The sequence below is a fragment of the Lepidochelys kempii genome, chromosome 5, assembly GCF_965140285.1.
Source record: "Lepidochelys kempii isolate rLepKem1 chromosome 5, rLepKem1.hap1, whole genome shotgun sequence".
Lineage (NCBI taxonomy): Eukaryota > Metazoa > Chordata > Testudines > Cheloniidae > Lepidochelys > Lepidochelys kempii.
The window spans coordinates 104477104-104501596 of record NC_136384.1 but is presented as its reverse complement, the minus strand read 5'-3'; the positions used below and the strand labels follow the sequence as shown (position 1 = coordinate 104501596).

The window sequence follows — 24493 nt, the reverse complement described above, 5'->3', positions numbered from 1 at the left end:
GAACGTGCCCAGTTTGTTTTTGTCAATTTAATGTGGAAGAAAACTAAAGTATTATCTGAGTGTGGTGCTAGAGCTGCCCACACTAATAACTGAAAAGCATCCTAGCTTTTAGTGAGTCTTGGGTTCAGCCCTTCCAAAAGAGGGGTAGGTGAAACAGGAAATGCCTTGTGTGTCCGTGAGTTTATGAACTGACGTGTTCAGCTATGAGAATATGTTCACTGTTTATGGTAAGAGGTTGTTTCAGACCTGTGTTACTATAGTGTTTTTGCTCTTTTCAGATGATGGGTGGAAAGGGTCTTAAACACGCTTCCGAGATTGCTATATTAAATGCTAACTACATGGCAAAAAGACTAGAGAAACACTACAAAGTCCTTTTCAGAGGGGCAAGAGGCAAGTATTGAGCTTACTTTGTCTCCTGACATTCTAGTTTCTCCCAGCATCTCCTACAGCACTTTGGATTGTAGATGCGGTGTTTGCTTTAAACTGATGTGAGGGTTTTCAGTCCCAGCACATATTGTAAAACAGTGCATACACAGGCAAATAACTAGGCAGAGGGAAATATTTAGTGCTAATCCTAGACAGGAGCCAAAATGAAGCTAAGGTATTGGCAGAGGTGAAAAGTGCACTTTTGGTAACTAGTTGCAACAATGTTAAAAGTTGTAAAATGAGTCTTCTGCCTGTCTTTGAACCAAAGATTGTTCTCATCAAATTGGCAAGTAAGTCTTATCTTAAATAGTGGGGAAAAAAACTGTTAAATAGTAAGTCATTGAGGAGAGACTGTAGTAATTCAATATAATATGAAGCACAGTAAGCAAAGAGCATTTTAAATGATTCCTTGTTCAATACCCTATATTACCACCCTAAAAAATGCCTGCAGTGATGCATGAATGGTTTAGGAGACTAATCCAGATCTGTTTCAGTTCCCTAGCATTTTTGTTATGAAATGTAACCCCTTTGGGGAATGGTTCAGCTATTGCCTACCCCCTCTTTTGTTCCCCCTTAAGGCAGGGCAGAAATTTATGAAGAATATCAGATTGCAAGTTTCAAGTCAGTAGAAGAAAGATCTTATTTTGAGGACTGCCTCTTCCCTGTTTCAATTGAATGGCATTAAAAATATCCAAAATGCATTCCATATACTCTTCAACCTTGGTGTGTAGATATGTAAATACTTTACTTTACTTTAAAGCAAGTAAAGATTGATTAAAGTTGCTGACAGTATTTTAAAAATTAGAACCTTAGTTCACAGAAATATAAAGCTAAATCTCAAGTTTTTGAAAGGTTCAGAAGTGAAATGTTCAATCTTCTATTCAAGAATAACCCTATTCATCTGGAGTGGTGATGGCAATGTATTTGGGTCTCTTGGGTCACACTTGCATAAAAAGCCTGGAAGAAAGTATTTTCCTCTGGAGAATCCATGATCTTTCCCTTGTTACTCACCCAAGGGCCTGAGATGATATTAATCCTGCTTTTCTGGCAAGGCTGAATACAGTTTTCTTCCTCAGACCATTAGCAACTCTCAACATTGGTCAGAGGGGGTCATTCAAAAAAATGAGCTACTGTTTTCTTGCAGAATTTGAGCATGCTCCTTTCTCAGGACCTGCTGATCTGGGGAGCTAGTGACCCAAACACTAATCATCATGTGGCAGTAGAGTACTGCTGCATTATTGGACAGGTCTGAAAATGTACTTAACCTGAATTGTACAGGAGGAAAGGCATGTAGATAATAAGAATATATCTTGGGAGGATATGCTTGCATATAAGAGAAGCTGCTTTGAGCATTTGTCTGATTGTGCTCTGGCTAAATCTAAAGCGCTCCGGCTAAATCTAATGCGCTCCAACACAAAGTGCTGTTTCTGTATGTGTACCACGGAAATTTTGTTTTTAAAAGTAATCATTTAAAAGTGTGGCAATGGAGAGAGATGGGGAGGGCAAATAAGTATTCAAATACACTTGTAGTTCACATAGTCTCTTAAATGTGCACTTGTGAAACTATAGTCTCCAACTGGAGAGTCCTTGCACATCCTGGAGATGAGTTCTCCACCAAGCCACTGGAACAGAAATGTGGTATTAAAATTGAGGCCAATCTGCAGTTCTGCTCTGTTCTTCAACAAGTGAGATCAGTATGTAACCTTTGTTCACTTACAGGTTATGTAGCTCATGAATTTATTTTGGATGCCAGACCCTTCAAGAAAACAGCAAATGTAGAAGCTGTGGATGTTGCAAAGAGGCTTCAGGACTATGGTGAGAGAGTCCAAAAAAGACATGTCATTTACCACAGTAAAGACTAGAATTTCTTAAACCTACCTTCAAGGGCTACAGAAATATCCTAGTCCTCTAGTGTTCTGTAGCAACATAAAGAACGAGGAGGACTTGTGGCACCTTAGAGACCAACAAATTTATTTGGGCATAAGCTTTTGTGGGCTAAATCCCACTTCATCGGATACATGCAGTGGAAAATACAGTAGGAAGATTATACACACACAGAGAACATGAAAAAATGGGTGTTGCCATACCAACTCTGAGACTAATCAAATAAGGTGGGCTATTGTCAGCAGGAGAAAAAAAACTTCTGTAGTGATAATCAGGATGGCCCATTTCAAACAGTTGACAAGAAGGTGTGAGTAACAGTAGGGGAAAAATTAGCATGAGGAAATAGTTTTTAGTTTGTGTAATGACTCATCCACTCCCAGTCTTTATTCAAGCCTAATTTAATGGTGTCCAATTTGCAAATTAATTCCAGTTCTACAGTTTCTCGTTAGTCTGGTTTTGAAGTTTTTTTGTTGGAGAATTGCTACTTTTAGGTCTGTAATTGAGTGACCAGGGAGGTTGAAGTGTTCTCCGACTGGTTTTTGAAGGTTATAATTCTTGACGTCTGATTTGTGTCCATTTATTCTTTTGCGTAGAGACTGTCCGGTTTGGCCAATGTATGTGGCAGAGGGGCATTGCTGGGTTAGTGTTTTTGTTGTGTGGTCTGTGGTTGCTGGTGAATATCTGCTTCAGGTTGGGGGGCTGTCTGTAAGCGAGGACTGGCCTGTCTCCCAAGATCTGTGAGAGTGAGGGATCGTCCTTCAGGATAGGTTGTAGATCCTGGATGATGCGCTGGAGAGGTTTTAGTTGGGGGTTGAAGGTGATGGCTAGTGGCGTTCTGTTACTTTCTTTGTTGGGCCTGTCCTGTAGTAGGTGACTTCTGGGTACTCTTCTGGCTGTATCAATCTGTTTCATCCCTTCAATACGTGGGTATTGTAGGTTTAAGAACTCTAGACAGAGATCCTTTAGGTGTTTGTCTCTGTCTGAGGGAGTGGAGCAAATGCGGTAGTATCTTAGAGCTTGGCTGTAGATAATGGATCATGTGATGTGGTTTGGATGAAAGTTGGAAGCATGTAGGTAAGTACAGTGGTCAGTAGGTTTCTGGTGTAGGGTGGTGGTTATGTCACCATCACTTATTAGCACCATCACAGGACCTAATCACATCAGCCACACCATCAAGGGCTCGTTCCCCTGCACATCTACCAATGTGAGATATGCCATCATGCGCCACCAATGCCCCTCTGCCATGTACATTGGCCAAACCGGACAGTCTCTACGCAAAATAATAAATGGACACAAATCCATTAGCCCACGAAAGCTTATGCCCAAATAAATTTAGTCTCTAAGGTGCCACAAGTACTCCTTAGTCTGTATCAGCAAAAAGAACAACACAGCTACCACTCTGAAACCTGTAGCAACATAGTGGCTCATACCACCACCCTCATAATCCCCTGTGTTTGGACAATCTCCAGATACTGGAATGATGCCTGGGGGCTATGGGCATCCAGCACAGATGCTGTTCTTTGTTGCACCAGGCAAGAGCAAAAGGGACTTAATGTTAACTTTGCAACCCCCTCCTGGGCTGTGCAAGGCACATGCAGACAGGATCTGACGATCTGGCTTAGTCCAAGAACTTTGTGGGATTCAAACAAAATTAAACATCTGAATGGAAAATGAGAGAATCTATAGTTATGTTAAATAGTTTAAATCCTTACATTGTTAAATTTTCTTATGCTTCATGGCATAGGTCAGCCACTGATGGAGGTTAGGAAGAAACTTCCACTGTGGGCAAAGTATTGCTTAATTAGCCATTATGCAATTTCTTGCACCTTCCTGAAGCATTCACAACTGGCTACTGTCAGACAGGATACTGGACTACATGGACCGCGATCACTGGATTGATCCTCTATAGCAACTGTTATATTCCTAAGTTAACATGGGCAGCTGTCACTAAAATGCCATCCAGTAAGAAATTCTCAATAAAATAAATAATCCTAAAATCAGAGAGAAAATCCTCCCTGCTCTCTGTAGTGTTCTGCTTCTGTCCAGGAGAGGGCACATCATAACATTTACAAATAGTTAGGTAATGGCTTCAGTATTTATGATGTGGATCCATCTGATTTGGTAGAGGTTCCAGTTGAGCTTCTTCCAGGGTGGCTTATAGACCTGGCTTACTTAAAAATAGTGACAACTGGACAGTTACTAGCCTACTCCCTTTACCTCACCCTATCCTTCCTACAGTGCTGCTATCTTCCTTTCCCTAGATGCCCCATGTCTGCACCAATGTTCCCTCTAATTTTTTCCAGCCATGTGTGGAATAAATTTTGTTATGGGCACCAAAGTAATGTGTGAATGTGCACCACCAGTAGCAACAGAAAACCTAGATAAAGTAAAAGCTGTTTTCCGGTTGGTGAAGTTCCGGATAAAGCTCTATAAACTGGCATTTCTGATCTTCATTGAAATTCCAGTTTATAGTCTGGTTGGTGTGGAGCCAGTGGGGGCGTGGGCTCTGGGAGGGAGTTTGGATGCAGGAGGGGGCTTGGGGCCACAGGTCAGGGTGCAGGATCCAGGGGGCGCTCAGCTGGGGTGGCTCCCCACAAGCAGCGACCTTTCCTGGCTGCCCCTAGGCAGAAGCACAGCAGGTGGCTCCGCGCTGCCCTGACCACTAGCTCTTCAGCTCCCATTGGCTGGGAACCACAGCCAATGGGAGCTGCAGGAGCAGCATCTGCAGGCGGAGGCAGAGTTTGTCTGCTGTGTCTCTGCCTACGACCAACCAGGACAGGAGCTGCCTGAGGTGAGCATCCCCCCTGGATCTCGTGCCCCAGCCCGCTTCCCTGAGCTCGCTCCTGCACCCAAACTCCCTCCCTCTTAGTTAACCAGCATTTTTCACTTACCAGCACCCCGCATTCCTCCAACATGCCTGATAAAACAGCTTTTACTGTAATATATATTTTTTTTAAAAGTTACCAATAGGGATAATTACTCTAGCCAGGACAAATTAGGCATTTTAGAACTCGCTACTCAAAGAATTAAGTTTAAGTGTAAGAGAGCAATAAAAATTATGAAATGCATAGACCAGTCAAAAAAACTAAAATAACTGCACTTTGAAAGAATAAAATTACAGAGAGTATATGTGCATTGCAGGAAGTACCAAGAAGTAACAACAACTGTGTTGGGAGGTGTGTGCGAGAGACAGACACTGTGTGCTGACTGCTGGGGAAGTTTTGGGAGATGCCTGTCTGCTGTCTCTTGAAGGCACTCACTGAAAGCTCTCCTCCTGAACCATGTCCCCCCTTCCCCACTCTGTGGAAATGGGGTACATGGGGAGAGGAAGAGACTTTCTCTCTCTGTGTGTGTGTGTGTGTGTGTGTGATTGGCTGCTGGGGAACTCTGTTGACTCTAACAAGTGAAGGTCTATTTAAAGCAGCTGTAATTAAGAAACTTGCTTTTTCAGCTTCTATGAAAACCAAGCACATCAGTTGCTGGTTAATACTTTAGTAGCTCACAAGCACCCTGTAATCAGTGATGGGATTGCTTTTTATGCAGGCTTCCATGCTCCAACAATGTCCTGGCCAGTGGCAGGGACCCTTATGATTGAACCAACAGAATCCGAAGACAAGGCAGAGCTGGACAGATTCTGTGATGCAATGATCAACATTCGTCAAGAAATTGCTGAAATAGAGGAAGGCAGAATGGACTCCACGGTTAACCCGTTAAAGGTGAGTTGACATGCAGACCAACTTCACAACGCTAGTGTCTTCATTGCTGCTGTTTGAAGTCATCTTATTTGTAGTGCTACCAAAGGTTTCCTTTCTGAAATTTTCAGTACTGTAGGAAACCTATTGTATGCAAATGAGAATATGAAACAGCTAAGGAATATAACATTCATTGATGTGCAAATTTGAGTGAATATTGGTCTAAATTTCACAGATCTTTGGGGTGTTTAGGGGGTTCCCCCAACTTAAATGCTTTTGCCTGAAATCTTTTAGACTTGACCTAGTCAGAAGTCCTGTCTATGGTGATTATCTGATAGACCGGAGAAAAAAATTCTGAAAAGTTTGTGAACCGTGTTTATAAAAATTTTAGTTTTTCATGTTTGTATTTTCTTGGTCTTTTACCTAGTAATGTGTGAATGACACTGACTTATTCAGAGGAGGGAACCAACCCCAAAACTTGTTTGTAAAAACATAAAAATTGGAAGAGGCACTTGAGCACGTGTAGTACCCAAAACTACTTGTAACTCATCTTTGGAAACTCATTCTGTGTTTCAAGTTCACTGCACCTTCTCTAATGTTGCACTGGGTTTTTAAATACCTGATTTATTTTTTCTTTGTATTGGGGTTGTAACCACATTGGTTCCAGGAGATGAGACACAAGGTACTATCCCCTATGGATCAGCTCTGGTTGGTGAAAGAGCAGCTACTGAGCTGCACGGAGCTGTTAAATGTGAAAAAGACTCTGTGTAGCTTGAAGTCTGCTCCTCCACCCCCAAGCCAAATGGGTTGGAACTTGTATAGTGATGAGGAATATAGTTGCCCAACACCAAAGTTATAGAGTGGAGAAGAATCAGATTACTGCGACTGTTCTTGTATTCAGAAATCTAGCAAGGCAGAAGGAACAAAAATTCATGGCCACAACTATAACCAGCTGCCTCATGCTCCATCCTCTCTCCATTTTCCTATTTTATTTTCATCTCTGAAATAATACCTATAGCAAAGCTGAAAAAAAATTGTATATGGATATTCTGAATCACTTCAGTCCATTTCCCTTTTTTAAATCAGTCTTTCATTTTGTTAATTAAACATGCTGTAGCCACAAGAGAGATCCCCTGAGCACTAATCTGAACTATTGAAGGAATACAACTATTGTATCAGCAATATATGGATTTGTGAGGGTTGGCAGACTGAAATATTTCATTGAATCCTATTCTCCTGCATGTTTTAACTAGCTTTTATTCTGTTGTAGATGTCGCCACACACTCTGACTTGCATTACATCCCCTAACTGGGATCGTCCTTATTCCAGAGAAGTAGCAGCTTTCCCACTAGTAAGTAGCTATTTAATCTTAGTATCTCTGAATTACCAATGTTCCTTAGTTTGTGACAAAAGATAAATGTGGCTCTGTTCTTGGTTGGTTGTTAGTCTGTTGCTGGTAGTATCTCTTGAGCCTAGAAATGGAGAACATTTTAGTAAGACCAACTAATCTAATTAAAATATTTATCCCATTTACATACTTTCATTTAATGGTTTAGATATGATCTATAGCAAATTGGGTACTATTTTCCTTTCACCAAACAGGGAGATGGGTACTGTTTGACTTCTGCATTCTGCCAAACTTGCTCTCTACCTACCTTACCCTGGCCCCTGAGAGAAGCTAGGTAGGAATCCCCTCAGTTCCATTCCTTCTGTGCAAGGTTATCTGTTTTACGGTAGTGCTAGGATCCCTAACAAAAGATTTGAGTTCGGCACTACACAGACTCCATCGCAAAGAACTGATTAGCTTCTGACAAGATGCTGACTGATGGGTAGGGGGAAGTTGTTTGCTTTACTGTCATCATATGAGGCCCTTCTGAGATGAGGAATGCAAGCTGATACTGCTATAGGGCACTTTGGAGTCTTTCAAAGGAGTAGGCAGACCCTTATGTTTTGATACCTAAATGATGCTAGTGCATCCAGGGTAGACGCTGAGCTAATGGATGGCACCTCACCAATTCTAAACACGTTTTCTGTATTTAGCCATTTGTGAAGCCTGAAAGCAAATTTTGGCCCACAATTGCTCGAATCGATGACATCTATGGAGATCAGCATCTGGTTTGTACCTGCCCACCAATGGAAGTCTATGAATCTCCCTTTTCTGAACAGAAGAGAGCCTCCTCCTAGGTCTTATCCCTTTATTTCCAGGTGGCTGGAATCATGCCTTACCACTGCATTTCAATCCACCATGAAGGCGTCCTTTTCCCTGCACCCGATGAGGGGATTTATATACTATGTATATTTTTGTAATCTCCATACTGTTAATTGAACCACTGCTCAGTTAAAATGTAAATACAATCACTATATTGAGTTGATTCAGTGCCTCAGTATCTAAAGCAGTTACAGCTCCTTTTGTCTTCTTCTGTTCAGAGTGATGACCTCCTCTTTGTGCGGTAAGGGCTTTAACTAGTAACATAGAATTTTTCAAGGTTGTAAGGAAAGATGAATAATTTTTATTCCAGGTATTTCACATGACAGTAATCATTAAATATTAACTGCCACCGTAATTTTGTATAAGTAAAGGCAGTAGATTTTGTTATTAATGTACTTAATCTGTTACCACTGACCATAGTGGTGGTAATTGTTTAATATTAAACTGTGGTATTTTTGTTTTTTACCTGTCAATGCTTGTATTCTAATAAAGTCCACTTGAGTTTTAAGAATGGCTTTTTGGGGGGTCTGGCGTTTCCCAATCTAATTTTTCTTTGGTATTGAGTTGTCAAAAATGCCAGTAGAGATGTAGATCCTACAAGAAGTGAAAGCTGCTGTCAAATCTGTTTGATGTGGTTTTTTGGTAGTATCACAAAGTAATTTACTTAACTTCTGTGCCTTCCTACCTTTAATGAAAGTGCCTTCTTTCAGTCCCGTTCCTCTCCTCAGGTCTTTCATAATGAAAAGTCACACACTAGTATATCCCTTAAATAAATTAATATCAAACTTTTATGTAGGTGCTGAAGAGTTGCAACCTGAACTATTCCTTGGGTACTATGGTGATGGGAGCCATATAATTAGGGCCTTGGGTAATCTTTTAAAAAAAAAAAAAAATCATGACAAAATGGCAAAGTATTGAGTTTCATGGCATTTCCACAGAATGAACTGTACAAATAGTCAATTGCAAGGCTGGAATGACACTGACTGACTAAAATTGACTCAAGTTACTTGTAAAATTTATTCCATCCTTGCAAGCTTCCTTTTTAAAAAAAAAACCCAAAACATTAAAAGATCAGTGTTTGGGAGCATTTTCACAATTTCAGTGCCCTCTATAAAATCATGTTACACTGGGTCGTACATATAATTACTTGTATCTGGCAAATGAAACATTACAGTTAAAGACTGAGGGGTGGAGGAAGGAAAGCTTTATCATCTTAGTCCCTTTACAATGTGACATTCAAATAAACCATACTTTTGAGGTGCAAAATAAATTTTTTTCCAGATTTTTTTTCCCACTGGTAGGTGTGATTAGGTGCTATAACTGAGCTAGTTTCGCCTCAACATGAAACAATGAAAAACTAAAAATGACAGCAGAACTAAAAATAACCTTCACTTGAAATGTCTTACAATAGACACTAGATCTGCTAAAGGGTCTCCATCCTGTATCTTAGACCTCAACTTTTACTCACTGTCCCTTTTACGAGTTAGTCTGCTCTTGCTCTGAAATGTCTCCATAGATTCCCTAGTCTCAGAGTAGTGTGCAAAGATGTATCCCAAACTATTAAAACCACTGAAGCCAAACTAGGTGTGACTTCAGTGGGCAAAGGGATTATTCTTATAATAGAAGCGTGCAGAATCCCCATCGGATTTTAATCTTGCATCCACCCTCTGAATTTGGGGCTGCTGCTTTTTGTGCACATATGTTTAGTTGTTTGACACAGCCCAGAAGCACTTCACTCTACTTATCAATGCATTGTTAGCTTCTCTAACCACTGGAGTGATGATTTTTTAAATGAAAAAAAATGCACATCAAGTTTGGCTGCCATTACTTGAAAGTGAGATCACTTTCCTGGCTTTGGACTTCTGGGTGCGGATCTATGAAAGAGCTGAGCTCTCTTTACAATTGAATTTCCATTTTAGTTAGGGAGATGCCCCTTTTTCCACAAAATATTAGGGCAAGGTATTCTGTTGATGATGGAAAGGATCCCCAGAAACTGTGTTCTGGAAATGTTGTTAGTTAATCTTTAATAGGAAAATAGAAAAAATGGTGATTATAATTCTCACCCCCTCCTCCTGAATCAGAGCTCCTAGCACTTTATATTCAATTGTACAGCAGCCAACTGTAGAAACAAAAATGCTGGAGTCACTCCAGCTCATGAGTAGAACTACAACCAGATAGACATGTGCTAATTATTTGGAATTAAGCCATGGAGACCGATGATTCTCAATGGGTGAGGCACCATATTCTCTATATTGTTATTTCCTCCAAACTAGTATAAGCTGTTCTCTCTAGCCATGTCTAAAATAGGAAAATAGCTAGCCAGCCATATTTGCTAACTTGTTTTTAAGGATGCCTTAAATACTAACTTGTTTTTAAGGATGCCTTTATGTCAACTGTAGAAAGGTCCAATGTGGATAGTGGTAGTTCTATGTAGAGGATAGAGTCCTGCAATTGAACCTAGATTTCTTTGCTATTATAGTGCCAATATACATAGGTTAGGTTATCAATATATACTGCCTTCCTTTAAAAATATTTCAACTTGTCTAAAATGGTAACTCCATAATATATTCCATGGGGATGTGAAGTGCCAAGAGGTGAATTTACATTTTGAAGTCACTATTGTACATCTTAGTGCAATGAAAGTGCAGTGGTTGTAATGATCAGCTTACTGTAGATTAATCAACAGCCCTACTTTTCATTCATCACAGTTAACTCACACGATTAACTCAATTATTAATTGTGATTAAAAAAATGTGATTAATCGCATTTTTAAATAGCATACCAATTGACATGTATTAAATTATTTTTGGATGTTCTACATTTTCAAATATATAGATTTCAATTACAATAAAGAATACAAAGTGTACAGTGCTCACTTTATATTTGTATTACAAATGGTTACACTGTAAAAATGATAGTATTTTTCAGTTCACCTCATTCAAGTACTGTAGTGCAATCTCTTTATCATGAAAATTCAACTTACAAATGTAGGGTTTTTTTGTTACATAACTACACTCAAAAACAAAACAATGTAAAACTTTACAACCTACAAGTCAACTCAGTCCTCCTTCTTGTTCAGAAAGACATTTGTTTATATTTACAATAGATAATGCAGCCCACTTCTTAATTACAATGTCACCTGAAAGTGAGAACAGGCATTCACATAGCACTGTTGAAGCTGGGTGTCGCAAGATATTTATGTGCCAGATGTGCTAAAGATTCATATGCCTCTTCATGCTGATGATGCTCATTTTAAAAAAAAAAAAGCATTAATTACATTTGTGACTGAATTCTTGAGGGAGAATTGTATGTCTCCTGATCTTTTTTTACCCGCATTCTGCCATATATTTCATGTTATAGCAGTCTTGTTATAACACGTTTGTTTGTTTTAAGAACACTTTCACTGCACATTTGACACAATGCAAAGAAGATACCAATGTGGAATTTCTAAAGATAGCTACAGCACTCAACCCAAGGTTTAAGCATCTGAAGTGCCTTCCAAAATCTGAGAAGTATGAGGTGTGGTTCATGCTTTCAGAATTCTTAAAAGAGCAACATTCTGATGCGGAAACTACAGAACCTGAACCACCAAAAAAGAAAATCAACCTTCTGCTGGTGGCATCTGAATCAGATGCCAAAAATGAACATGCATCAGTCCGCACTGCTTTGGATAGTTATCGACAGAACCAGTCATCAGCATTATCTTCTGCAAATGTAAACAAACTTGTTTCTCTTCACGATTGACTGAACAGGAAGTAGGACTGATTGGACTTGTAGGCTCTAAAGTTTTACATTGTTTTGTTTTAGAATGCGGGGGGGGGGGGTTTGGTACATAATTCACATTTGTAAATTCAACTTTCATGATAAAGAGATTGCACTACAGTGCTTGTATTAGGTGAATTGAAAAGTACTATTTTTGTTTTTTACAGTGCAAATATTTCTTATAAAAAATAAATATAAAGTGAGCATGGTACACTTTGTACTCTGTTATAATTTAAATCAATACATTTGAAAATGTAGAAAACATCCAAAAATATTTAAATACATGGTATTCTATTATTAACAGTGCGATTAATTTTTAAATCGCACTATTAATCGTAATTAATTTTAATCACTTGACAGCCCTAATGAAAAGGTGTATTTCAACTCTATTTACTCTGTTTTTTCAGATTGTCCCTTTCTGCTGAAACTTTCCAAACTTGGTCATTGCTTCAAGGAGTCTTTGGAAAATCCAAGCTAAATAGATTCCACCACTTGAATTTTTTAGGCTTTCTAGTAGTTTTACAAGTATTAAGCATCTAATACTCCTGTGAAGTAGACAGGGAGTTAAGTGCATCTCTCAAATGGAAATGAGTCTGTGGCACACCAGGGAATAGAATCCAGAAATACTTACTTTTTGTGCTGTGCTTTAACTACTAGTTTCCTACCTATAGTAATGCAGTGATCAGGTTGCATATTTGAAATCAAGAAATGTAAAACTTGCTTCTATTGTACTGCCAACTTGGCCACGTTGCATACAGGCAGCATTCTTATTGTTCCTCCTGAAATGTGAAACTTGATCTTCAGTGGAGAAGTTAATGGTACTGTGGGGACTATTTTGCATTTCTTGATTTTTGTATTCAAATACACAAATGAAACACTGCAGAAATACAAGCTTTGCAACTAACTTAGCTAAAAAGAAATTCTTTATTATCTGCATGTATTCAAGATAAAAGAAAATAACTGAGGAATTCTAAATAAGTGAATTACTTGTATATGCCCAAGCATCTTTACAAAAAACTCTGCACCATCCCATCCACCATGAAGCAAATTATTATTTATAACCCTCCAGTGGTGATGCTAGAATTGAGGCTCAGGGGGAACTTTATTTGTAAATCCCTCTAACACAAATGTTGTTTCTAAATTTCAGACTTATAATTTACATAGCACTGAAAATGTTTGCTTTAAGTGGTATAAGTTTTACTGTATTTAAATTCAGTACACGATTTGTAAAATGAAAATAGTCTCAAATCTCCAGGGTACAAAATGCAAATTGCAACACTTGCCCCCCTCTGTAAGCAAACTGGATGAAACGTCTTATCTATAGCAGTAAGAGTGACCGCAGTAGGTAGAGTTCTGCATAGTGCATACATGAGCTGTACAGGCTTCCCCACCTAGCTCTGCCATAGTATCTCACTCCTGATCTGCAGTACCCTAACTGTTTTAATGCGCAAAGCTGAATCAATGCAAATAGATACCTTTTTCATGTAACACTGCTGCTAGCAAGGTGCTGCCTCAAAACAAAAGGCCCAGCATGTCTGGCACACAGGATGGAGAAAAATATGCCATCTACTTACATTATAGACAAGATTTACCTAACTAATACTAAGCCGCAGTTCACTCAGACAGCTGTGAGTTTAAAGTTTACTGGTAAGAGAAGCTGTTTCATTCACAGTGGGGCAAATACTTTCCATGGAATAATAGGAGAGGTTGTATAGGACTATATGCAAAAACTTGGCCAGTGGTCATTGTAGCGATCGGAGCAGCGGGGTTTTTTAAATGCCACTGCTTAGCAAATGAAGTGGATAAGTACAGCGCCTGTTTGGATTTTTGGAAAATGACCTCCCCACCCACTTTTTTTTTTTTTTTTTGGCTGGTGTTTGCCAGGAGGGGGAGGCTGAAGAAAGGAAATGACTGCTAGCAAACTGCAACAGCTGCTCCCATGTGAACAGCAAGGGAAGATGTTCCCACAAGTCCATTAAGGGTTAAATTTAGATTTAAATTTAACAGCTCTGTTAAATTTCAGAATCATCTTTTTCCAACAAGAATAATAGAATTGGCTCTTACTAAAATTAACATAGTAAAGAAAAGCTATAACTCAGGCCTTGTCTGCTTCAGGGAAAAAAACCTACTCACAGCCACTTAAGAAACTGCCCTGATGAAAACGCTCTACTGTAGATTGCACCACTGCACCGTTTGCAGGTGAATGCAGTGTCTTTGTCTGTCTGCACTAGGAGTTGCATCACTGCAGCAACAGCTGTGGCTGGGCACTAATGGATGTAACTGGTCTGAATCCTCACTGCAGATAAAGCTTAAGTTATTACGTGGGAGTTCCCATTTTGCTGTGACAGGGAGAAAAATGTTTCATTTCCATCCATTTCAACTCGATTCTTCAGGTTACTTCCTACATACTCAGCATGCAACATTCCTTGACTCCTTCTCCCCCACCCAGCAATTCACAGAAAGCCAGAACTTTTCAAGTAGGTTAACTAGGGTTGTCAACCCTCCAGGGTTGGCTGGGAGTCTCCTGGAGTCGGCACTGATCTCCCGGTGACTACTGAAAGCAATCTGGGATATTTTAAGAAAATGACATTGTCATGTTGGGGAAAAAAACTCCCAGGATAGCTTCAGTCAGAGTTAGCAACCCATTGGTGGGACCAAGTATGAGCTAAGGCAACTTAGGCAATTTGCAAGGTGACAGTCTGTCCTCAAACGGTGGCAATATCCCTATCTCAGGACTTGTTCCAGTCTCTAAACCCATTGTCCTTGTTTTTAGATATGTCTACAGGCCTCATGATTGTGGCTTCCTGCCTCCACTCAGTTCGTTAAGCCAGTACTTTCCTCACAGGGGATTAAGGGCACATGGTGGCAGTGAAAGAAAAGATATTGCTTAGCTAAGACAGAAGACAGGAGCAGGGACCCTTTCTCTCTTCCCCTCCCCTCCTGTGAGTGCCTCCCTTACCTTCCAACCAACAGCAGTCCACTGTGCCTGCCATAAAAAAAGGTGTGCAATGCTTTCACTTTGTAAATCTCATCAACTTCTGCAGAAGTGAAGAATCATGGCTTCTCTGGCAGCTTAACAGTATAAGAGGGTGAAGTGGAAGAGTGCTGAAACAGAAGGTCTGGATGTTGGATTCACAGAAGGAATGCCTGTACCACACCAGCCACAGAAATCTGTGGGATCAAGGGAAAGGTTTACAGATGCCTGAGTAAGACACAGGTAGAGGAAATTGGAATATTAAATGTTGGGAAAATGTGGAGAATATTTGGAGAGCCCAGCTGAGGGCAAAGAATAGAAAGGGGTGACTTGCAAACCACAGGAAAATCTCAGCTTTCCTAGGTATTTGAGTACTAGTGATTACTAAATTGTAATTATGGATCCTTCATCTATATAGATTCTTATGAAAACAGCTTACCCACATTTCTTCAAGTAATATAGCTGTTGGTGCTCTACAGCGGGTGCCTATGCAACCCTTCTTGCCTTTGATGGGAGATTTTTCAGAGGTAGTGTCCGTTTGGCCCATGCATGAGCTCCAGACATCTACCATCTTCTTAGGCTGTACAGCCAACTGCATCTTTTCTGAACTGATTTACTAAAGCTGATCCTCAATATCAAAAGGTGCATTAGTAGTACCATTATTCCATTACTTTTGCAAGAATTGGATTGCAGTGTTATAATTTGGAAAACACCGTAAGTTATATCTTTGATACATTAACATCTAATTGAGTACATCTCTTGTAACAATAATCAGTAAAGACGTTTAAGCCTTCCTAATAGTGCCTTTAAATGATGATAGAGCTTACTTACGTTGCAAAGTTGAGGACAGAGACTTTTGCCAAGTGTCTGCACGTTGCAGAGCACAGTAGGGCTGACAACTCTCAACTGTTACTGGAATATAAGCAAACAGTTGTATGGAAACCTTCAGCTGCACTTGAACAGTGTCTCTACAAGAGGCACATAACTAAAAGCTCTGGCTGTTGCACCAACCTTGCAGGGGTTATTTTGGTGTTGACGATTGAAATAGAAAGAATATGTTGTGTAAAATGTGAGTAAATTCAGTTCTAGGTTTTATTGCCACTAAGGAGTACGTGTTGCTAAAACTAAGTGGCACATTAAGAAATTCCTAGTAAATAGTCAAACAGTTTCTGCATTTATTAAATCCAGAGACACCAAAATCAGTCTCGCAGGTGCTTCTTTGCTGACAGCCTGACACATTAGAAGTGGGTGTCTGAAAATTCTAACTCTTAATTCCAAAGTTATTTGCTGTAAAAGCCACTTGCACCAAAATGAAATCATGTTTAATTATTATAAAAAGCACATGAAATACCACTGCACACTGGCCTGTAACTATGGTTGAAAGCAAATTCCAGCTCTAGAGGGCCTGTTCAGTTGCTGCACTGCCCTTCTTGAAGAGGCCTTGTCACGCTGAGTGTGTCACTGTTTCTTCCAGTTGAGTGGGCTTTGTTCTGTCCAATATGGGCACAAGACATGGGTGTTCTTGGTGTGATTTCCTCCCACAGTCAATCTTATAAAAACATTAGAAATGTACCACGGTATAACAATTTTAGTGGTAGGTTCGCCTCCTGCTAACTGCTGGTGCCAAAACTAATTAAACAGCAGAACTTCCTAGGCCTGGCGTTGTAAGGTATGCGCTCCCTTAAACCAGCCACTACACTGAATTGATGATAATGGGAGAAGTGCTAATGAAACCCTACACTATTCTGAATTAGGAAAATAAATGTTAAATTGAAATTTAAGAACTGCTTTTTGCTGAACACAGTTAGGCACTCCAATTATTTATAGAACTGGATTCTGTGTGGTTCTTATTTGAAAAAACTGGCATTTACACACGAACAGTTTAAGCCTAACTTGGAACATAATATTAAGTGCTTTGGCACGATGCACAATTTCAGATTGAGATTAAATTTAAAACACTTCAGAGTTGAAGTATTGTTCACCTTATACATCTAAATTTGAGGCACAATATGAACATTCAGGAAAAGCTTTAGGAACAGTGGTAACAAGCTACAGTTAAGAAGTCAGACTATTACTGAAAATTTCTCTTTCTCCATTGAAAAGTTTTATGGCTTTGAGAAGATTTTAATATTAAAATGGTATATTATTACTCAGTCTCTGAGTATGTTACATTAGTCTCTGAATCTCTGTTAAGACTGTCAAATGAGTGTTAATTGCTACTAATTATCAAACAGGTAAGGCTATCATAAAAGGTACCATAAAGACTTTACAGGACCTAAATATCACTTGGAAATAGTGCAGAATTCAGTGTGTGCATCTTGCACATGTCAAGCTATTGTAGGCTGCTTCACTATAGTGGGCATGCTGTCTACAATGAAAATATATTACAAATCAGTGAAGGTTTTAACCAGAAGAATAGTCAGGCTACCATTTTCAAAGAACCTAAAGAAAGAAACTCAGTCAATATCAAAGGAATTTGGGCATCTAACGGTCTAAGGTTTCTTTGAAAGTCTGAGCCTCAATATTCACAGCTCTGTTTGAAGGATGACATTGGAACCAATTTCATTCTGTGTTAAGTACAGGAAAAAGCCAAAGGAAGAATTATCCTATTTCCTTACATTTTTGCTCAACAGAAGCCTTTTGGACAGTGAGAGTGGGTTGGGATATCTAACATTGGTGCCTGTACATTTTGCATTAGTAAACTTGCAGTGGAAATTCTATCTCCTGGAATGAAAGAGAAATGTTACTTTAGACTGAAGGCTTTAACAGATAAAAGGTCAAACATATTACTACTTTCCTGCTGAAAGTTAAAAGTAATGCTATTCCAAGCTTGTCAGATACCTATACCAAGACTAAGAATAGAAGGGTTAGGTGATTTGTTTCTCCTCCACTTTTCATAAGATAAACTGAGTACTCTCTCTCACATTTATATTTCTTCTGTTATGACTCTGGTAAGCAAACATGTTAAATGCCTGAACTCATTGCTGCTAAGGTATAAAAAGAAGACCCTAATCAAAGTAGGGTTTGGGTTTATTTTAAATCGTCTTGGTCTGAAAATCTCCAAGAGTAAAAACTCCCCACTAACGCAAACCTTAGATTACATGCTGAGACCATGAGATATCTGTTAAACCTACCAAGAACAGATTAAGATAGAGTAGATTCTTCTATCCTTAAAGCAGACTGTGGCCCAATATATTCACTATTTATCGTCATTACCAACTTTTGAAATGGAAGGTCATATAATACCCCATTTTAAGTATAAAACCCAATTGAAGAAAACATTTACTACAAAAAGGTACTTGTTTGTTAAATATGATTTAGGCTACATGGTTGTTACAATACAAAGCAACAAAAATTAGCAACTTTTTCTGAATCATAAAATATTTAATGTATATTTTGGGGGAATATACTGTATATAAAATTTCAGATCACAATATGAAGCGATTTGAACCCTCTCCAAGCTAGCACTGCCTTCAATGCTGTGTAGATGTATTGCCACTGATACAAGTTCTACTAAAAGCATACAGGTTTAACTAATACAAAAGTGGCTTGTTTCATATGAATTCTTTTTTACACAACTAGAGTGTCTTGAATACCCTCCTTAAGTGCAAAAAACACAGATCACTTTACACTAATGTAGCAACAATGCATTCATATTGTTCTCATTAGTCATTAGTAGTCAACTTGCATAAGATACGAGAAAAAGCACAATGAAGCTCACAAAAATAGACTAAAAATCAGCCTGTTCTTGAGGAAAAAAAAAAAAGAAGAAAAAAATGCAGCATAATGGGAAAAAAAGAAAAAAGGATTATGCACACCACAGAATTTTTTGTTCTTTAATCAAACTGGTTTAAGTGCTGCTTTTTTGTTTTGTTTTTTTGTAAATCAAACTGCCTGGACCAGGCACAACTAATATTCAGGAGGCAGTGTGTAGCTAAACTTCACTGAACTTTCTTTAATCCCCACAAATTATCTTCCTCTGTCCTGAGGTAGTTACAAAAAACAAACAATTTAAGCATCAGCTACAGCTGACCAGTCAGAGCTGAGGCTTTTGTTTTTCTGTTTTAAAAACTAGTTGTCAACTGGCCAAAACTACCTTTGATGGTGAAAGAGAGCTGAGAATTTGAGTTCTCACTACACAAAAGAGATGGCTGTAGGGGGAAGAGAGTTAGCTGCTTCAGAATGTGACAATATGTTGAGTCCCATCGAGTTGGCTGGTCCACTGTTGAATTTCTCATGTTTATTCTCCTTTATTGTCTATAAAGTCACTGGGAGAAGTCAGGTAGGAGCTGAACATATCATCGTCCTTTGCTGTAACCAGGGAAGAACTGGTCAAGTAGTGTCTGCAGTATCTTGTTGGGAACCATCGTGTAGCCCTTCCCAAGGTCATAGCGGCAGGCAGGGCAGGTGAAGACTTCAGCTCGGAAGGAGCGCTGTAAACAGCTCTAAGAAATGCAAGGAAAGAAAAATTACGGCTTTTGCTTTGTGCTGAAAAACTAGCTAAGCAACTACTAGAGAGCAAACGTAGTGCTCAGCATAGCTAGAACTGTTACTAAGCTATTACTAAGTCTTCTGCTACACATTTTTGCCATTACACAGAGGAAGACTACAAAGAACTCTGTTCTTGGCTACAGTACAAGCAGTAAGTTTGGCATGAATGAAAGTACAGTGTCACCAGTGAAGGACTCCACTTCCCCCGCCTCTCTGTGGGTAGGAGAGCTCCGTCTGCAGATTCTTTCTAGCATTCCTGCTAAACTTCTCAAACATTACAGCATTTCATTTCAAGCTATGAGTCTGAATATGCAGTTGTAGTTTATATTTAAACTTTTATGAACTTGCTAGGGCTTTGCAAATTCTTCCCTAGTTCTTCCTTTCTACTTAAAAAAAAAAAAAATTATTTAAATATTTTTTAAAAACTTATTTTTATTAAGCTTACTATGCACATGCTACATAAATAAATTAAGCTTACTAATTGTACATAAGAGAAAAGAACCCAAGGCAAATGTCTAATGGAGTAAGCACTAAACAAAACAAAAAACATGCAATCCACATCTACTCCATCTTTATGAAAGATCCCAATAGTCAATCCTCAAGGGGGATGTGTAGAATATTCATATACATGGTATTCCACAAAATCTTTATCAGACATTTACAAATAAATATCCCATTCCCTTCTCTGTTGTCCCCAGGTCTCCAAGTGCCCCTTTTTGTCCTTCCCTAGGCACGTGGGTGGAGAAGGCAGAGCAGAATCTCATGGAACAGAGCCTCTGGGAACAGCTTGGACTTAGCTAAGAGCAGCAGCAGGGGCAAGGAGAATCTCAGCTCCTGGGCAGCAGTTATAACAACAGACAATTCTTTACAATTTGAACTCTGAACATTGTTTTCTTCCCTCGTGGCCATTCTGTTGCCACCCTCATTATCCTTACCCTCTTGGATCCTCACCATCTATCCAGCATTCTTCATTTCCTTCCTCTCTTTCCCTTGTTTTTTCCACTCCCTTACTTCTGTTTATTCACCCCATCATGATAGTCCTGGCCAGTGTTCCCTCTAATTGTCCAGTTTGACCAATGTACATGGCAGAGGGGCATTGCTGGCACATGATGGCATATATCACATTGGTAGATGTGCAGGTGAACGAGCCTCTGATAGTGTGGCTGATGTGATTAGGTCCTATGATGGTGTCCCCTGAATAGATATGTGGACACAGCTGGCAACGGGCTTTGCTGCAAGGATAGATTCCAGGGTTACTGGGTCTACCAATGTGATATATGTCATCATGTGCCAGCAATACCCCTCTGCCATGTACATTGGCCAAACTGGACAGTCTCTACGTAAAAGAATAAAAGGACACAAATCAGATGTCAAGAATTATAAAACATTCAAAAAATCAGTCGGAGAACACTTCAATCTCTTTGGTCACTCGATCACAGACCTAAAAGTGGCAATTCTTCAACAAAAAAACTTCAAAAACAGACTCCAATGAGAGACTGCTGAATTGGAATTGATTTGAAAACTGGAATCAATTAACTTAGGCTTGAATAAAGACTGGGAGTGGATGAGTCATTACACAAAGTAAAACTATTTCCCCATGTTTATTCCCCTCCCTCCGACTGTTCCTCAGACGTTCTTGTCAACTGCTGGAAATGGCCCACCTTGATTATCACTACAAAAGGTTTTTCCCCCCTGCTCTCCTGCTGGTAATAGCTCACCTTACCTGATCCCTCTCGTTATAGTGTGTATGGTAACACCCATTGTTTCATGTTCTCTGTGTATATAAATCTCACCACTGTATTTTCCACTGAATGCATCCGATGAAGTGAGCTGTAGCTCACGAAAGCTTATGCTCAAATAAATTGGTTAGTCTCTAAGGTGCCACAAGTACTCCTTTTCTTTTTTTAATAAATGAGCGATTTGTGTTGTATGAGGTGCTAACACTAGTCTTAAAAATTAAACTTCTATGGGTAGATTTTGTACTTGGAAGATATAATGATCCAAGTACAGTTAAACCAAATTGTTGTTCTTCTACGCAACTAGTAAATCAATATTCCTCCAATACAATGGCAGAGCTATTCTAAGGCACGCACATCCCTTGAACTGTGACCATATAGCTAACATGTAAAAACATACTGGCAGAGAAAATGCATAAAACAGAGATAACTGAGATATCAGAAGCAGATGTGACATGTACAGTTTAGTGTGTGTGTGGGTGTGTGTGTGTATACGCCTCCCTACACAAAAATGCACTCTCTCTTTCTATGTGTGTGTATATATATATATATATATATATATATGCAAAGTCTTTACTGATTCTAGTAAACATTGGATTCCATAAACTGTCTGGTATCCAAGTCTTCAAGTTTGAAAATATGAAGTCTTATGGCGATAGACTCAAGCAGCGCAGCTTAGCTTAACAAAGGGAAGGTTAAGGGCTGACTTGATTACAGTCTATAAGCCCCTACTTGATAAATGGGCTCTTCAATCTACCAGAGAAAGATATAACATGATCCAATGACTGGAAGTTGAAGCTAGACAAATTCAGACTGGAAATAAGATGTACATTTTTCACATTGAGGTGATTAACCACTGGAACAATATAACAAGGGTCATTGTGGATTCTCTGTCACCAGAAAATTTTAATCAAGATTGGATTTTTTCTAAAAGATATGCATTAGTCTAGGAATTATTTGGGGGAAATTCTATGGCCTGTGTTATACAGGAGGTCAGATTAGATTATCACAATGGTTCCTTCTGGCGCTGAAATCTGCAAATTTAATATAATTTCCCAATGGGTGCCCAGCAAATAGTGTTAAGACACAATTTACTCAGGTAGTGAACCAATATAAGTTGTATTGCGTTGTTTTATCTAATCATTTGTTCTAGAATTTGATATGCTGTGGTCTTTCCTAAATAGATGAAATGAGCTCTGTGTTACTGTGCCAAAGTCTAGCTATTGGACCAAGTCAGTCCCTAGCTTAATTCCATTGATTTCAATGGAGCGACACTAAGTGAAGTTTAACACATCTGTTTAAAAAAAAAAAAAAAAAAAGTAAAACTAATGCATTTCTATTTTTAAAAAAAATATAAAACGGAAGAAAATACAGATTACTCAATGAAAATAAACCATAATCACACCAAATTGGGAGCAAACTTGTTGCATTCCTTGGTCAGAATGCTTGGTATAATTATTGTCTTGCTAAAATATAGACTGGCTCAGTTGACTGGTGCCTCAGTGCCAGAAACTCAGCCCAGAGCAGGACAGAGTTTGTACTTACTTTGCAGACATTATGGAGGCACTCTGTTGTCACTGGCTGGTAAACCAGCTCCTGGCAGCAGACACACATAAAGGATTGTTCCAGTTTCTTCAGAAAATTCTAGTGTAGGGCAAAGGAAAGAAAAAATGGGATGAGAACATTCTACTAAGGGCACATCCATGAACATAGCAAACATATAAGAATGAATAATACCCTTGTGCGGATTGTCTAAAATTACTGTAGCTAATGCAGTTTTTAACAGGGGCAAATCATTTGCCCAACTACTGTAGTAATCACACTTACTTAAAATATGTACAAATTTAAACCTGGTGAGCCAAATTTTGCTTTCATTTACACAGCTGTAAATCTAAAGTAACTGAGAATAGAATTGGGCCCCATAAGTCTTTGGAAAAAGCATAAAGACCAGCCCTTTCTCATGACAGCTTCTAAGTTAATCCATATTTTACATAAATGTTATTCTTTTCCTAAGCCTTGGGTTCTAAGCAGGCCAGGAGTTTCCGAGTTAGTGCTGATTAATAATTTTGCACAAGTGCCAAGAGTTGGAAAATCCACACACACTACACTTCTCCAAATATGACTACATGACAGCTTGATTTTGTAGGTAAGCATAGTTGGCTTGTTTATATTCTAGCTTCCTTTTTTTCATATCAGACAGTCTGAATTGCACATTTCTTCCAAAAAGCCCACTGGTATTGCTCCCATGCCTGCAGAAATATTGTCTCTAATATAGCCATGCACTCAACTTGTGTCAGTGTTATCTATTTCTATATTCTGCTCACCTCATGTTTACATGACTGAACTGTTGTTTACCATTTCTTCTTAGATTGTAGACTTCTTAGGGAAGAACAATGCTAAGCACATTAATAATAAATAATAAACACTGAACTTGTTATACCATTGTTTTTTCAATTGGCTTTAAATTCGAGATTTTGGATATTTGGTTGGGTTCAGTCTTCCTCAATCCTTCATACCCATGACAAATACAACCTGAGGGAGTGGCCAGGAAGCTGGTCCATGGCCATGCTAAATTTCCTGCTTCTCCAAGTCCTCCTGAGAATCCAGAGAAACAAGGTTATGAAAAAGTACTAGTTCCACATTAATGTTTGTTAAAACAGTAAGACCTAGGGATTCTCAGCAGGGGTCAGAAAACATGGGAAGTTATGTACCTGTATCAAGTGATCATTCTTCCCTTCTGAAGTTGCCTTTGTCATAGATTGCAGTATTCTAGAAAAGTGATCTCTACTTCTCTACACAGAGGGGAACAAAGCACCTAACCCTTTCCTGGAGCAAGTCACCTCTGCACCTGCTATTGTACTCACACAAGGACTGTGGCTAGTTTAATCACTTTCCTCTATGCTAGGGGTTCTCAAATTGGGGGTCAGGATCCTTCAGGGGGTCGTGAGGGTATTACATGGGGGATCGCAAGCTGTCAGTCTCCACCCCAAATCCCGATTTGCCTCCAGCATTTATAATGGTATTAAATGTATACAAAAGTGTTTTTAATTTATAAAGGGAGGTCACACTCAGAGGCTTCCTATGTGAAAGGGGCCACCAGTACAAAAGTTTGAGAACTACTGCTCTATGCTGCAAAAACAAATGAAAAGATCACTCTGCAAATGTAAACGTTCATCCTTACATCTCAGTCTTCCCAAAGCAACCCATCAGGGCAGGGGAAATTTGTACTGGGTATTTTAGAAGCATAGTAGGCCTTATGGAGATTCTAACTCTGATATTTTAGTTGCTCTAGAGCTCCTCACTCCATATAAAAGTAAAA

At 39.1% G+C, this 24493-nt stretch overlaps 2 protein-coding genes across 5 annotated transcripts in view; one reads left to right on the top strand and one right to left on the bottom strand.

Annotated features, from left to right (window-relative positions):
- The window catches only part of GLDC (glycine decarboxylase), a 70331-nt gene extending 61609 nt beyond the window's left edge, over positions 1-8722 (top strand). The window contains 5 exon segments of the mRNA XM_073345303.2: positions 279-390; positions 2146-2241; positions 5854-6026; positions 7273-7353; positions 8043-8722. Coding sequence (XP_073201404.2) covers positions 279-390; positions 2146-2241; positions 5854-6026; positions 7273-7353; positions 8043-8186 — 606 coding nt within the window. The 3' untranslated portion in view covers positions 8187-8722.
- Positions 8723-18310: 9588 nt separating this feature from the next.
- The window catches only part of UHRF2 (ubiquitin like with PHD and ring finger domains 2), a 171904-nt gene continuing 165721 nt past the window's right edge, over positions 18311-24493 (bottom strand). For 3 of the 4 annotated variants that reach the window (XM_073345307.2, XM_073345304.2, XM_073345305.2), the window contains 2 exons: positions 22720-22818; positions 18311-19392 (listed from right to left, as the gene is read on the bottom strand). In XM_073345307.2, the coding sequence (XP_073201408.1) occupies positions 19246-19392; positions 22720-22818 (246 nt within the window). In that variant the 3' untranslated portion in view covers positions 18311-19245. Of the gene's footprint in view, positions 19393-22719; positions 22819-23614; positions 23770-24493 lie in introns of those variants that run through there. The other variant, XR_012159104.2, reaches the window with a different exon arrangement.